The sequence below is a fragment of the Neodiprion pinetum genome, chromosome 6, assembly GCF_021155775.2.
Source record: "Neodiprion pinetum isolate iyNeoPine1 chromosome 6, iyNeoPine1.2, whole genome shotgun sequence".
Lineage (NCBI taxonomy): Eukaryota > Metazoa > Arthropoda > Insecta > Hymenoptera > Diprionidae > Neodiprion > Neodiprion pinetum.
This window is the reverse complement of record NC_060237.1, coordinates 17,143,649-17,158,502: the sequence shown is the minus strand read 5'-3', so window position 1 is coordinate 17,158,502 and position 14,854 is coordinate 17,143,649. Positions and strand designations below refer to the sequence as shown.

General features: G+C 40.0%; 1 protein-coding gene across 5 annotated transcripts in view; it reads left to right on the top strand.

The window, feature by feature from the left end:
* LOC124221456 (protein groucho-like) overlaps window positions 1–14,854 on the top strand; it is a 133,180-nt gene that overhangs the window by 64,328 nt on the left and 53,998 nt on the right. For 4 of the 5 annotated variants that reach the window (XM_046631511.2, XM_046631510.2, XM_046631508.2 and 1 more), the window contains exons 2-3: window positions 2,001–2,098; window positions 8,584–8,647. In XM_046631511.2, coding sequence (XP_046487467.1) covers window positions 8,627–8,647 — 21 coding nt within the window. In that variant the 5' untranslated portion in view covers window positions 2,001–2,098; window positions 8,584–8,626. The remainder of the gene's footprint in view (window positions 1–2,000; window positions 2,099–8,583; window positions 8,648–14,854) is intronic. The other variant, XM_046631513.2, reaches the window with a different exon arrangement.

Genomic DNA, 14,854 nt, shown 5'->3' with positions numbered 1-14,854 from the left:
CCAAAGATTTAGACCAATTTCATTGATGCGTGATTCGTTGATTTCACTTCGTCCACCCGACGTGAAATTAGATTTTCAGCAAAATGAATCGAGCCAATTTTGAGTTATTTGCGAGAACGAACATTTTTTCTATCCAAGGTTTTTACTTTCAAGATTGGTTCTTCCAGCCAAGTAGATTGTTCTTACTCGCTATACCCATACTAAATGCGAAGGTAGCATTTTGTTTTATTTTTTTCTTTGGATTCGATTAATTACGTGAAAGGGTGTTCGGTCTATCTCTGCAACAACAAGACGTCGGTATGCCGACGCGTCAGCGGTAAAAGCCCGAGGAAACGCACACGGTTAACCAGTCGCACATATTCCTAGCTCTGCACAAACGTGCGGGGAACTAATTTAGCGTGGTATGTTTAAGCCGGAATCTCGGCGTGTTGATTCAGTTGAAAACAATCGTTCCCTTTGTAATAGACACCGGCCTGGGCACGCGGCTTGGCGAACGAGGTGGTTTAGGTTTAGGGCGGCTGTCGGCGTCGAGAAGAGGGTGCGATAGGGGGTGAAGGAAGAGAGGGAGGGAGAGGAAAACCACGTTCAGCCGGGTGTTTGTACATGGCATCGCCCTGATCGCCGAACCACGTCCAAACATCTTAAATCATCCCGGGGCAAACGTAAACACATAAAGCCACAAGCTAGACGGTCAAGTTTGAATAATTATTTAACTCTGCCATTCCCGCTCCGCCCCACCTCGACAATTCCACCAAATACGCCCATGGGGTTTATTATTGTTTCAAATTGAAAATAGATTAACGGCTATTCCCGGCGATTACAGTCTAGCTTCGGGATTTGAATATATATGCATACGTACGCGGATGTGCTGACTCGACTCTGGATATAGGAAAACATGGTCGAAGAAGATTGGCCTGATACTTTGAACGACTTTGACTTTTGTACGGAACATTGTAGACCATTTTTGATTGCATTTTCCTTGTGTATCACAGGGCGCCACAGAGAACAATGACAAAGTAGATTATTTGTAAGGGGGAAAGAAAAGAATTTGAGCCTGAGATAGGAGAAAACCCATTTAAAATAATCAATTTTAATACTCAAAACAGAAAAAGAACAAAATGGAATGGCAGGAGAAAATTCATTATCGGGATTTGAACACTGAACTCAAAAGTCCCACGCTTGCGATTATTCTCGTTGTGCTGACTTTTCTTCTCCCAATTTTTTTCAATCGCTTTTCTTACATCTCCAGAAAATAAATTCTCCGAATTGTAAGACAACTAGAATGCTCATAAAAAAAAAATCAAAACCTCAGGAATCAGGTTTTTTTTTACGCCCTATAACATACTATCAGAAGGATAAAATTTTAAATGGTCAAATAAAATAATGAAGTTAGAAATGATTTGGGGGCGTTACGCACCTATGTACCAAGAGAAAACGGCGAAACTTGAGTGTGATTGAGTAATAATTGAACTCTATTGGTCAGCGACATCTTATCGTGGCAATATTTTCGACTACACAGTAGCGGAGCCAACTTATTCGGAACGGACAATGACATGTGAAATTCTCTCGCGTTAAGTGACGAATTGAAATTATGCTCTTATAACGACTCGTAGCAGTCACCGGTCGTCAGTTAGTTAACGATACAAGTTTGGCACATCTTCCCGAATCGCTACGCAAAGTATTTGAGATCTGTTTGATCTAAAAAACTTTGCATCACTTGCACCTTCTCCATATGTCGGGTTTTACACCTGAAGCCTGATGTGGCCAACCTGCATGGAAATGCGTCCAACCATGCACCAAGTTTCACGGTTTCCTCTTACAATTAGTAATTGCTTCCTTATGGAAATTGCGGCCAACTTATTACGCTATTTGCAGTATTATTACTATTACACGTTCTAGTACTTTCTACTGGGTACACTAGTATTTTCTGCAGTGTAAATTGTTGTAACAAGAGTTCGTGTTACAGTAAATCTTATCCGACAAATTTTTCTCTGTTACAGGGTCCTCCTCAAGCGGGGCAGCCGTTTAAATTCACGGTTGTAGAATCCTGCGACAGGATTAAAGAAGAATTCAGTTTTCTTCAGGCGCAATACCACAAGTAAGTTGTTTACCGTTTAGCGAATGAATTTTTTCTGGAAAAAGTTAATCTACTATACCGGTACACAACCAGGTCTGAATATCATTTCACAAACCCTCGAAAAATGATCTCGATTTTACACATGCAGCTGCGTTGAACGAAATGAAGAGAAAAAAAAAATGTCCAACGTTACCCGACAACTAATATCCTCTTCTCTCAACTTGTGTCCCTTTCGCCAAGTCTCTCTATTTCTTTCTCTGTACGTACGCCGATCACCTGTCATCGCGACGTCGGGACTTGAAAACGAAATGCAATCTGCACGGACAACAGGACTGCAGAGCTTCTCGTCAACGTAAACAGTCCAGTGTCCGGTTCATTATTGGCAAACGGAAAACTCGTGTACATGTACACTTGAAAAAGTGGACTTGTCAGTTGTCGTGGGAAAATTTTTCATAGTTTTACATTTTATGATGCCATTTCGAGCGAATTTCAATAATTTCATATTGTATAATACTGAATTTGATTCTAACGCGTTAATCTCAAAGTTGTCTAACAATAAATGCACTTTCACGCCTAAGATGATCTGGTAATATGAAATGAATCAGAAGGATTTGCGTGGACTAAACGTTGTTTGTTTCGATCATTTTGTGCCCTGGCCAAAACCGTTTTCCGTTTCTCTCTCGAACTGCAGGATCTAATCAGGAACTCTGATCAGGCTAGGCTAGGGTGAGCTAATCAAGTCGGTGTTCCAAAACCGTTTAACCATCTTCATCGCTCGTATTATCCGAATAATCTTGAGCATGAAGCCGACAGCGCCTCGCAATCAGTTCGATTCCATTGCTCAATTCACCCACGACAGATCCACGACGATTAAGTCACTCGCGTTTACAGCGAGGTTCGGCACTCCAGATCACGTCCGCGTACTTACCTGAGTATTTACGCTGGTTTATTATATCTGTGAGTGACGCACCCGCGTACATAGCGCTGGACAAGGAGCACGCGAAACGAGCGGATGTAATTATTTGCTCAACTGGCAACTGTGCACACAGGCCAGAGGTAGGGAAACTACAATGCTGCAGCTCCGGTGACGCGATGATGCAGGCTACGCGCACTACACCCACCACATTTCGAATCCCCCCCTCTCCTCTCTCTCTCCTTCTCTCTCTCTCTCGGGCAAACTCCGCTACATGCACACGCGCAAGTATTCAAGCCACTATCGGCACACCTAGACGTGTTTGCGTTTACTGTTCCAAATTTTGCAAAATTTCACACGGTCTGACGCGAAATTACCAATTCTCACGTGCAAGTTCAAATGAAGTGAAACTATTAGCAGATTGAGCTTCGGAATGCGCATGCGCGAGCTTCGTCTTTTTTTCATGCAGGCTGGCCACCTTAGGATTCGCTTATAAAACGTGTGAATAGTGAACGCTACGCAGGTGGTCTGAATTATTTTTACTTTTTTATTAATCGTATTTCAAATATTCGACGTGATTCGCGAAGGCTTGGAAAACTTTTATCGTCAACTGACTGACGATTGACAGCTGTTACGAGTCGTCGTAAAAACATCATTTCAATTTGGCGCTTGACGCGGCAGACTTTGACATTTCCTGCTCCGTTTCGAGCAAGTTGGCGACCCTGTGTTGCAGACGGATATATCGCTACCATTACGATCTCGCCGACCAATTGAGTTCAGTTATTTCTCTGCGCATGCGTGGTTGGCTATTCACTCTGCACAGTTTCACCGTCTCCTCTCGGAACAACAACCTGCTTGATTTAATTACGCGTCTTAATGTCCACGGATTTGGGTGACGTATGTATTTTTATTTTTTTTTTGCTGGAGATCCTGGAAATGAATTTTAGAATTTATGAATTCTTTGATTTTCGCGACTCTTGTCGACCGATATATTTTCGATTGGCTATTATTTCGCGGATATGAAAACCGATCGTGATACTTAAAAACTCGAATTGCTTGTACTCAAAATTACTGGTTAAAAATAGCTCTACAATTTGTTAATACATTTATAACATACAAATTGTACCATAAAATACACAACATTATTTCTTACAAATTATGACAATTTGCATTTTTTAAAACAATTTCCAAAACTTCTTGCATGAAAATGAACACAAAATAAACTAAGCCGATAAGTTTAAGTAGTCTGCAGCTGCGAACGTTTGATAGCTTCCTTCCATCTTCAACATCGTTGATATTAAAAAAAGAATGTACTCATTCCTCCTTACGTTTTCCTTGCATAATTGATGAAGCAAGCAATGTATTAATACTTTCATTTTATGCCTCGTAAATTTCAATTTCATTCCTACTTTTCTAATTATTTTTCGAATCAATCTAGTTGGTTGGTTTGTAATTACCCAAAATGGAATTAAAAAAAAAAAAAAACACAATTTAAAAACGTAAAGATATCAAAAATTATCGCAAGTGTAGAAAAACCTGAACCTAGGCAAACGGTTTTACTTTTTATTAAGGCCATAAACAAGATCGAGAATAATGTTCGATCTAAATTTCCGTTACCGCATTAAGACGTATCCCTCGTATGTATACAGATGTAAAAAAGAGCGAGCGAAGCTTGTACACTTGTTATAACAGGCAATAAACGTGAATGTGTTATTGCAAAAAGGAGCTCAAGTTATTCATGGGATTTTTATCCTGCATGTTTCAATTTCCTTCATTGTCGATTAACGCCGAGTCGTAACTGCAGCCATTTTGTAATCAATCGAGTGGACAGAGACTGCTGTATCAATAAACTCTAAGAAAATGAACAAAAACGCTATCTCGATCATGCAACCGAATGAGGCACGTTGTTCCCATACAAACACTCAAATGTCTGGGTAAAGTCATACCACCAAAGTTTATCAAACTAGGTTTTTATTCGTGTAAAAGGTTGCTTGGTGCCACTAGCAGAATCACGCTCGATTTGCCATTAATTAAAACTTGCCCCAAAAAATCGAGACAGGTTCTCTTTTGCAACGACACCTTTCCGTGTAATGTATAACATTGCATAAAGTGTACGTACCTTTGTTAAGAATTTATTTGATACTCGCCGCTATAAATAAGATGCCATAATTAACGCGTAGAATAATAATGATTACCGAGTGCCTAGGTATTTATGCCGGCAAATAATGTGCCACTTGTGAACACTTTCTCAAAGGATTCGTACCGCTTCCTGTCTGGAATACTCTTGCCTATGGACGTGAGATAGATCTTTTGATACCCAACAAAACTCTTTCTCGCTCTCTCTCTCTCGCTCTCTCTCCACTGGGTACCTCGAGTGATGAATGAATTCTTCTTACCGTCCATCCCTTTCTTTTTTCCCTTTGTGTCACAGTTGTACCGCAACAAATTTTGCTCTGTTCTGTGTACCTTATATATAATATATCATTACACGCATCGGCACAACGTACGGATACCAAAAATAAATTCGATGTTATCTCAAAAGTTTGTTGTGCCGGCCTGTTAATGAAGAACATTCAAATTGTAGATCTTGATTGAAAATTAGTTAGGTAGTAGTTATCATTTACGATTAGTAGAACGTGAAATTTTTTTATTTTTTGATAATTCACCTTCCTTTAGTCGATCCCTCGCAATACCGTTGTAAGAATATACAATAATGGAAGAATTTTTAGTACATTACTTTTGCACGGCGAAACTTTTTTATTTGTAATTCTGGTCGAACTCTTTTAGTTCACGAAAATTTATTTCTCGGAACCAATGGAAGAAAGAAATGGGGAGTCAGAATTTTAGCAAAGCCAACTTTTTGTCACCCAAAAATTGTGATGACAATACGCAGAATTAAATTTTTCATACATCTTCCTACTTCGAATATAGTCGAATATAATTACACAATGGTGTAAAATGAGATGGATGTAGAAATTTTTTTTTGTATATGTTGTATAATATTATATATCTTCAACGGCTGTTCAAGGGTAACATTAACGCGAATGTAGAAGCTCGTCGTAGTTTTACGTTTTATATAAAATGTTTACGTCGAATATTCACATCGTAGGAAAGTCATTGTAAAATCTTGTGAAAAAACATTTTACACTTATCGTTAACCTGAGAAAGAGGCACCGGTGATCGAGAAAATCATACGACAGTCTCGTTTTACATCAAGTATTTCCTAAAAACAAAGAAAAATTCGATTTAAATAAACAGCTGCGAATAACAAAAGAAGTGGAAAGACTAGCACACAAAGGAGGAGGTGCCTTGGCAGATTTTGACATTGACGTATATATCACCAAATATTCAAGTCTACGTGTCTCGAACGCAAAAAAGGGCTTAACAGCACCATTCTATACACAATTCTGAACAAAACCAATTTAACGCATTTTCAATTAACGCAGAATTAAAGAAATGACACGAAATCCACGAATTTACTATTTCGATTTCGTAGAATCCATGCCATTTCTTCATTTCTGCATCTAACGAAAATGTATTGGAGTGATTTTGTTCAGAATTGTATATAGGATGGGGTTGTTAAGCGATTTTTTGCGTTTGAGGTACATGGACTTTGATATTTGGAGATTTATATCTCAACGTCGAAACCGATCAAGGCATCTTCTTAAGGCTTTATACCGTTAGCAAAATAAAAAAATAATGACTTGATTAACAGAAAGTAAAATGAAATGGAATTATATGCAATATGCACGTACAGGAAAAAGTAAACACTGTAGAAAAACATAAAAAACAAAAAACGAATTAATCCAACATTTTCTCCCCAAACAGCCTAAAGTTGGAGTGCGAGAAATTGGCCAGTGAGAAAATTGAAATTCAGAGGCATTACGTTATGGTAAGCCGCCTCGAAAAAGACACACACATACACTCCTGCAACGCAACATACTCAAGGAAACACATTACACTTATTCGTGCCGCGTGACTCCGTCTTTTCGAGTGAGTACTTGTGGTAACGTGGCGAAACACGCTTCCGGAACTTTCTGCAAGATACGTTGTCCACAAAAATAAATACCGAGTGGATTCTTTAGTTTATTCGAACATTTATCGTTGGTTCTTTCCGGTCACGGAGACTTACCATCTCATAGAATCGAATTATCCCTTTACCCATTCAAGTGTGTCATCTCACGTACATGTAACTGCGTTCTCAACCGTGAACAAACAGAAAAGTGTTTCGTCAATAATTACCACGGAGACGCAATTTGAAAAAAATAATTCAACGATGCGACGAAGATTTGTCTCGACGTGAATAAAAGCGAGTGCTCGCAATAAGAGAAAACGGAGTGCGCAATCGTATTCTTTTACATATCCAAGGGCGAGCGGTTAACCACTCGTGAAGTCCGGTGTGCACGTTGCTCAAATTCACATGAAGTCATCCGAAGTCAGCGAAGCAACTTGAAGTCGCTTGACACTCATTGTCAGTGAAGTTAGTCGAGTCATTCAGAGTCATGTCTTTTTAAGTTTCTCGCAGTCAAGAAGTCAAGTGTAAGGTCAATCGACGCAGCGGTTAACCCCTCGCCTGAGGATAATGTATTAAGCTCGTAGCCTCTAACTACGTATTATTGCCGCATACGTGAAAGGCGTAACTGCACTCGCTACGACATACGGCCCGTGTTTAATACCGGGCACTAACACCGGCCGTGATAATATTTGTTCTCGCATCGTGGCTGCACTAATCGTGTGTTTAACCGCTTGGCTGTCCTCTCCCGTGTTATTATACCATACGAAGCTAAATTGTACCGCGACCCGACAAAAGCGCCAACGACCAAGTGATTTAACGCGTAGAATTCTTCATCTCTAATCTTTTTTCTACGCGCTTTTGATTTGTTTCTTCTCATCTTTTTTCCCTCCTCTTTTTATCTCTAGAATTCCGCCAACTTATTTTATACACGTGTGGCGCTACCGAATGATTTATAGAAGTGACCCGTTGCGATTCACGTTGTTCTTTTGGTCGTGTAGGCGCTACTATCCGTACAGCTCCTGTGTTCCCTGTCCTTTCCAAAGCTCGTAAAAAGATAGAGAGCGGATAAGTTGAGGGAGAGGAAAAGGAGAGGAGGAATTATAAAAAATAAATGCGATGACAACGCCTACCTATAATCAATCATTACGAAACAATAACTGCAGCGTGTATCTAATTTTCAGTTGATCATTTCGAGTGATTGGATTGAGCATTTTGTCTCCGTCTATGTGCAGTAGGATCTCTGTAAGTGTCCGCTCTTTAAGTGCCCGATTGTCCGACCTTCGGGGTAAGGATACATAACGGAAGTATTAATTTTTTTATCAGGTTTCGAAGAATTTTTTTTCAGAAAATCCTGAAGCTTACAGGGCTTCTACTGCACAGATATATCATACAAATAAATGACTTTGTTTTTTAGTTGGGCGTTGTTCTCTCGCTATATACATATGTACTACAAATATATATATATATATATATATATATATATATATATATATATATATATATATATAGCTTTTGAATGTCGCCTGCAGTATACTAATGTCCAGCTTACACGTGCAATTTCCTGCTTGTTCTGTCCAGTATTAAATTGGAGCTGGAGAAACTCGCCCAGGAGAAGACGGAGATGCAGCGCCACTACGTTATGGTGAGTTTAGCGCGAGTAGATTTCAATATCTACCTCGATTATATTGTTGCACAATTCGATAACTGGGGCTTTGTGGATTTTTATTATTTTTTTTTTTCTTTTTTTATATAAACGGTATAAAGTATAACAATCGAGGCGATAAATTTAAACGTTTGAAAAAATTTAATTTGATTTTCAAATACGTTTTCAGTATCTAGACTTACAATTAAATATACTAGGGACATTTGTCAGATAACAAATTTTTTCCGTACCTAAATCTCTCGAATATATTTTGCATTTTTCATTACAATGCTGATTCAGAAAACGATACCGTAATTTTGTTCGAATTCATAAACCTAACCGTTTTGAAATAGCGTTTCACTACTTGTCTTTTAAAAATAAAATTGGCAATTTAATTACTCAGCTGATGTTCGTTAATGTCACAAATATACAGTAGAAAAATTAACTACATCAGTTATCAAAGTTTTACGGGATCGTAAAAAAAAAAAAAAAAAATGAGGGCATGAACATTGTTATTTTATAGAAGTAATCTAGTATTTTTTTTGCCAGTGACTAAAGATTCAGTAGTCGAAGTAATCGAATTGTATTTTTATGATTTATTGTCTTGAAATTACACCGCATTCTAGTTTGAAGTACATATGCAATTTTATTGGTGATGGGTACAGGCTATTTTTAATTGAATAAATGACTAAAGTATTAATAACGAATTCTATCAATTATCAGTACAACTTACAGACACTGAAACATAAGTTTTTTCGCAAACAAATAGCAGTGGATGTTGAACTAAAAAATAAACTAAAATTTGTTAATTCATATTGACGATATCTGTTGTTATTGTTTATTGTTTCCCGATAGATCCGCCAATGGTTTTTTTCTTTGCCATTGTCGAACAAGTCTATGGGGTTGTATACCTAAAATACATCTGTACAGATGAATGCATCGCATCCCTGAAACGGTTCGGTTTTTGATCTCAAGGCAAGCTTTAAACGCGAAAATTGGAAGAGTTGGTAAAAAATGTCTTGTAATACACACACACAAACGGGCTTATTTTTGTAGCCCGAGAGTATCGGTATATCCACTGTTTCAAGTACGCCGAAGAAATAGATCGTCAATGATGCGGCGAGGAAAATGTGTATTTCCCCCGCGCCGTTTCTCGATTGTAAAAATTTAAACTTCCAGAGATAAGCCTGTGCATATCTTGTACACTGGATAGTCGATACCGAACGTAGCTATAAAATGGCAAGGTTATAGTAGGGGCAGACGGGAAGTAGATGATACCCTCTCAAGCATCGCGGTGTACGAGCAGATCTTTAAAAGTGTGTACAGTTTACGTACCAAATACCCGGCAGTGTAAAAGAACCAAAACGAAAGAAAATGAAAAAGAACAACGGATTCCTGTATCAGCTCGCCTGCAAACATCTAAACGAATGAGGGGCTCTCCTGACCGTATCCGTTTAGCTCACAAAGACTCGGTCCGGATCATTACTCGACTGAAAGTCGTCTCGGTTCTTCCTCCATTCGTCGTCGAGCACCTTCTTTTCCTCTTGCGTCTTTCGCAAACGGGTTCAATCGTCGTTATGGCTGTGTTATATACCGGCGAGGAAACTGCTTGTTTTCGAGATCTAGGCTAGGCTGGGTGACGCTATATAAGCGTATACTATGGAACAGCGATTCGCAGACACTGCTGCCGCAACATTAACCTTTTACGAGGCTTTCAAATAATTGCGTCTCTCTGTCTAAGATTTTACGACTCGTTGAAGAAGAAGAGGAAACGGTCGCCGCGACCCCAAGTATCCGTCATGAAGGGGCGTATAAGAAGAGCGAAACGGCGGTGGGACGCTGCTGTGTTTTTGAATCTTGCCAAAGTTTAAGCAGTTTCCGCAACTTTGAACGGTAGACCGTGTGCCCCGAGTTCCGGATCCCCTCCTCTCGGTATTCTTCACGAACGAGTTGAAACCCGAATTGCTTTACGATTGGCGACACCATATATTTCCGACTATTCTCTAGACCGAGCACGTTGGCCGAAAACCCGGGGAGTCGCGGCTAGTTGAGGATGTTTTCCTCGCACGGTTCCTGCGTGTAGTTGATAATACCGAAAGCGGAAATTGATCAGAAAAATTATTGCAAATGGGAGATAATTCGGTAATGCTAACGCCCAAGATTCTTCAAGAGCATTAATTCTCTCTGAGTATTAGCAAAATTTTGATGAAAACAGCTGCTGGTTTCAGCTTCACTTGACTTGATTCGAATAAGGTGCGCTGTCGATTCACACATTTTACTGAAAAAGTTGCTTGAAGTGACATTTCATGACATTTTGTGAAAATTGTCAATTAAAATCAGTTTTCAGTTGCAAAACTTATAGTCACATCTGTCAACAATATCTTCTTTGATCATGAAGTTGCGGATCCCTGCTATAATGTATAATTAATTGCTTTACAGTTAACTGAGGCATCATAATATCTTGTTTGCAAACTACCGATGCAGATGAAATGGCAATACGCCATAATTTTTAGTTGTGACAAGGCCAATATTTGACCAATTTTCACTAACCAAAAAATACCTATACCTGATGCTATTCATTAATAATTAGAAAGCGCTCACGTTTTTTGGACAGTTGCCTTTTTTACCATAGATTCCTTGCAAGTCATGTAAATGACGAGTTTAAGATTATACTTGTAAAATAAGAACTTGAGTTTTCTCAATTAAAATTTACGCGGTTCAATTTAATATTTCATGTGCATCACTCGTGAAATCCCTAGAATCGTATAAAATCATCTGAAATTTATAAAATTCTTGAAATCACACGAAGTATTCCGTAATACTGTGAAATCTGAAATCTCTGAAATAACGTGATATTCCTGGAATATCTATGAGATATCCTTCGGATTTATAAAAATGTCTGAAATCATATGAAATATTTGAAATCGAACAGTGTTGAAATTTCGTGTACCTGTACAAAAACTGATAAGGAGTGGTTAACCCCTCGATTTCCAGCGTCTTTTACCGCCCAGTCAAATATATCCGGTGGGAGGATGCGGGGTTGATTGTGATTCATATCACGATTGCTTCTTCCGCGAGAAAATCTTCCAACCTCAACAGTTAACGGGGATGTCAGCGTATATTATATGTATACCGGTTGTAGCTACTCGTTGTTACATACCAACGCGATAAGATCTTTTCTCCTCTCAACGTCGTCGGTTTCTCGTGTCTCGCATTCTCTCTCTCTCTCTCTCTCTGTTTTTCTTCGTCTTTATTCCGATCAAAACGACGATGAATCCATTACTTTTACGGGTTGGATTACGAGATCAGATAACGATCTTGATTGGAGTCGTTCGATGGAGAAGGTTGTTTAACTCGCAGAGCAGCGTCGCGGCGTTCTTAGCTGCGTTGTTTAATTGAAAGAGAAAATCGAGCACCTCTCTCTCTCTCTAGCCGTCTCTCTTTCTCTCATAATTCTTCTCCAATTTCTTTCGGGTCTAAAACTTTTTATCAAATAATCTTCCGACCACTCTGGTTTGTATTCTGTATAGTTGTGATACAATTGGATCATTGCTCACATGTTTATAGCAATTCCAGTACATACTGTTACGAGATGAAATTTATACGAGTGCCGAGTTCCTTCGTCCGCTTTGTATTTGACGTTAAACTTTTCCACGTTTCTCTCCGTCTTCAGCCGTCCATTTTATTCTGTTACTCTTTGAGCCAATAGAGTTTGTCAAGTACGGTTAACCCACGCGGTAAATGGAATTCATTATGTTTTTTTCTATACCGAAGTCATCCTCCATCAATTTTTTCAAATCAAGACTGACAGGGTATAAGAGTCACAGCCAAATTGCCTCATGGTTATCCGTAGAGAACACGCTGTCCCACAACGATTGTAAAGAAACCGCCCGTTTCTCTCTCTTCTCTCGCTCTATCTAGAACTTGGAAATAGCTCAAGCTCATGGGGTGGGTTACCATCTTGGACGGAGAAGTAAGATCTTGACGGAGGCCATTTTCGAACGGATGATTAACAGTCCGTCTTGATGGCCGCAGCGGCGAGGGGAGTCCATTAATTAAAAGCCAATTACTTTGAGGAGGCGAGAGTCAAACAGAGGAGGAAGAGGACGAGGACAAGCTAAGAAGCCAAGCGAAACGGAGCGACGAAAGGAGAGAGAGGAGAAGATGCGGGGGATCGGTACAAGATCTTGGGCAAGAGTATTATATATCCTTCAAGTGCCGGTAATGTTTAGAACTCTTAATAGCCAGCGCTTCTACATAATTTATTTGGTTCTTGCTTGATTAATGAGCCAGTTTCTCTCGGTCGTTTCATATTAAATATTCAGTGTTAATTATTACCATCCGTCACTCCCTCGCTCGCGCCCCTCTTGTAGTCCTTCACAATCGCGCGTCGCGTCGCTTCGCGTTTCGCTCCTACACCTACCTCGGATATTGTACCGTGTTGAAAAGACAATGAACCGTTTTTGGCTACTCAAATCGGTTACGTCTCTCTACGAAGCAATATATTGTACAAGACGAAGTTTCGTAAGTATCATTTTTCTCGATCTTTTCATTCGCAAAGTCGTCGCTTTAGGCAGGTATTTCTTTACTATTACGGTATAATAGCAAATTGAAACCACGAGTATGAATAATTACTAGAAATTTTGCACAGACAAATTGAAATACGTTTCGCAATGCTTCAAGTGTCATTTGCGTCACTAATTTTTTTTTTCCTCTTTATCGTTCGTATAGAAATTTATTACTCAATTACCGAATCTGTTTTTTTTTTCCAACTTTGAAGTCAAACAGGCTTAGATTCTTTTCTCGTACAAATACCGTACCAAGACAAGATGGTTTACTCGAATTAGCATGCCACAGTGTACGCGCTTATTTTCCTTAAAGAACCCTCCGTGTCCCCGGAGGGAACAACCAAACGCAGCATCTATCTAGCTAAGTAAACAAAAGTTAGCAGGGTGGGTGGATTAACGTATCGGGATTGTATCCCTACGGTGTTGAACTAATTTTGCGAAATAAGATTATAAGGATTTATAGGGGAGTGCCACATTAATCAATTGGCAAAACGTGCTTTATTTCTTTAGTTAAAGAGGATATTTTTAAAAAACACGTTTCTGATCATGTATGAAAATTTTCAGATGGGTATACTAATTTTTGAAAAAGATTATTAATTTTGAAATAAAATTCTTTGGATTTTAATCCAAGCAATCGTCACCAAGTTGATCGTTAAACGCTTGATTGTGATTTTCGTCGGTTTATTTACGCGAGAGAGATTTCTAGCGCACATCGTACCTGTTACGCTGCGACAGATGGCGCCACCTGAGCGAGGCGTCTCGCTTGCAAAGTGCACCGGAGCCAAGAAGAGGTTCGCCAGGGCATTTTACACATCTTCGACGTGTGCATGAGTAGTAAAACCGGCGTTACACGTTGCTGCCTCCTTCTCCTCGGAGTAGAGGCAGGCAGGCACGTAGAGCGTACCGACGCACGCTGTCGCGTTATGGTCGTTAAGTAATAAAATCTGTTTACTGCGGCACGACGATAGAGGTGGAGGTGCGCAGTTGAAAGCCGGAAAAGTGGAGACGAGGAACGCGGAACAACGCAGCGACGCCTGCTCGTGTACGCACAGGCTACAACCGACCCTAAACGCTCGGTCGGTATGGCTGTAGAGCTGCGTAAACCCCGGTCGTAAAATCGGATGCTGCAAGGCCTCTCGAATCCCTAGAGGGGAAAACTCACGCTCCTCGAGCCGCGGGAGATCCTCGGATCGGTACGATATTTCCTCCTCGCGCACACCGCGACACGCTGGGTTATATCCGTATGCAACGTGAAAGCTGCCTCCGACAGACTCTCGCAAATGGGTATAACTACGTCCCGGAATGATCGCCCGAGCTGCGAAACTGCAACGCGCGTAAAACGGCACCGCGTATGTGACGCGGTCATTTGATTCCACGACTGTATGCTCTTCTAACGGCGGGTATATATACGGGATACGTTAGTGGCGCAATGTTTAACGAAGTGTGCGGCATTCGCGCGCCTAGAAGTGTGCGAGGTTATTCGTATGCTTTTTATCCGTGCCGTATCATTTCGTCACCGTGTATCATATTCGACAGCGTATCCTGCGCGTACGCTATAGAATTTGATATATGGTGGATCGTGCTATCGGGGCGAAGGAAATTATGGTTCACTTAACATGGTAGGAGGTATACGGCTATC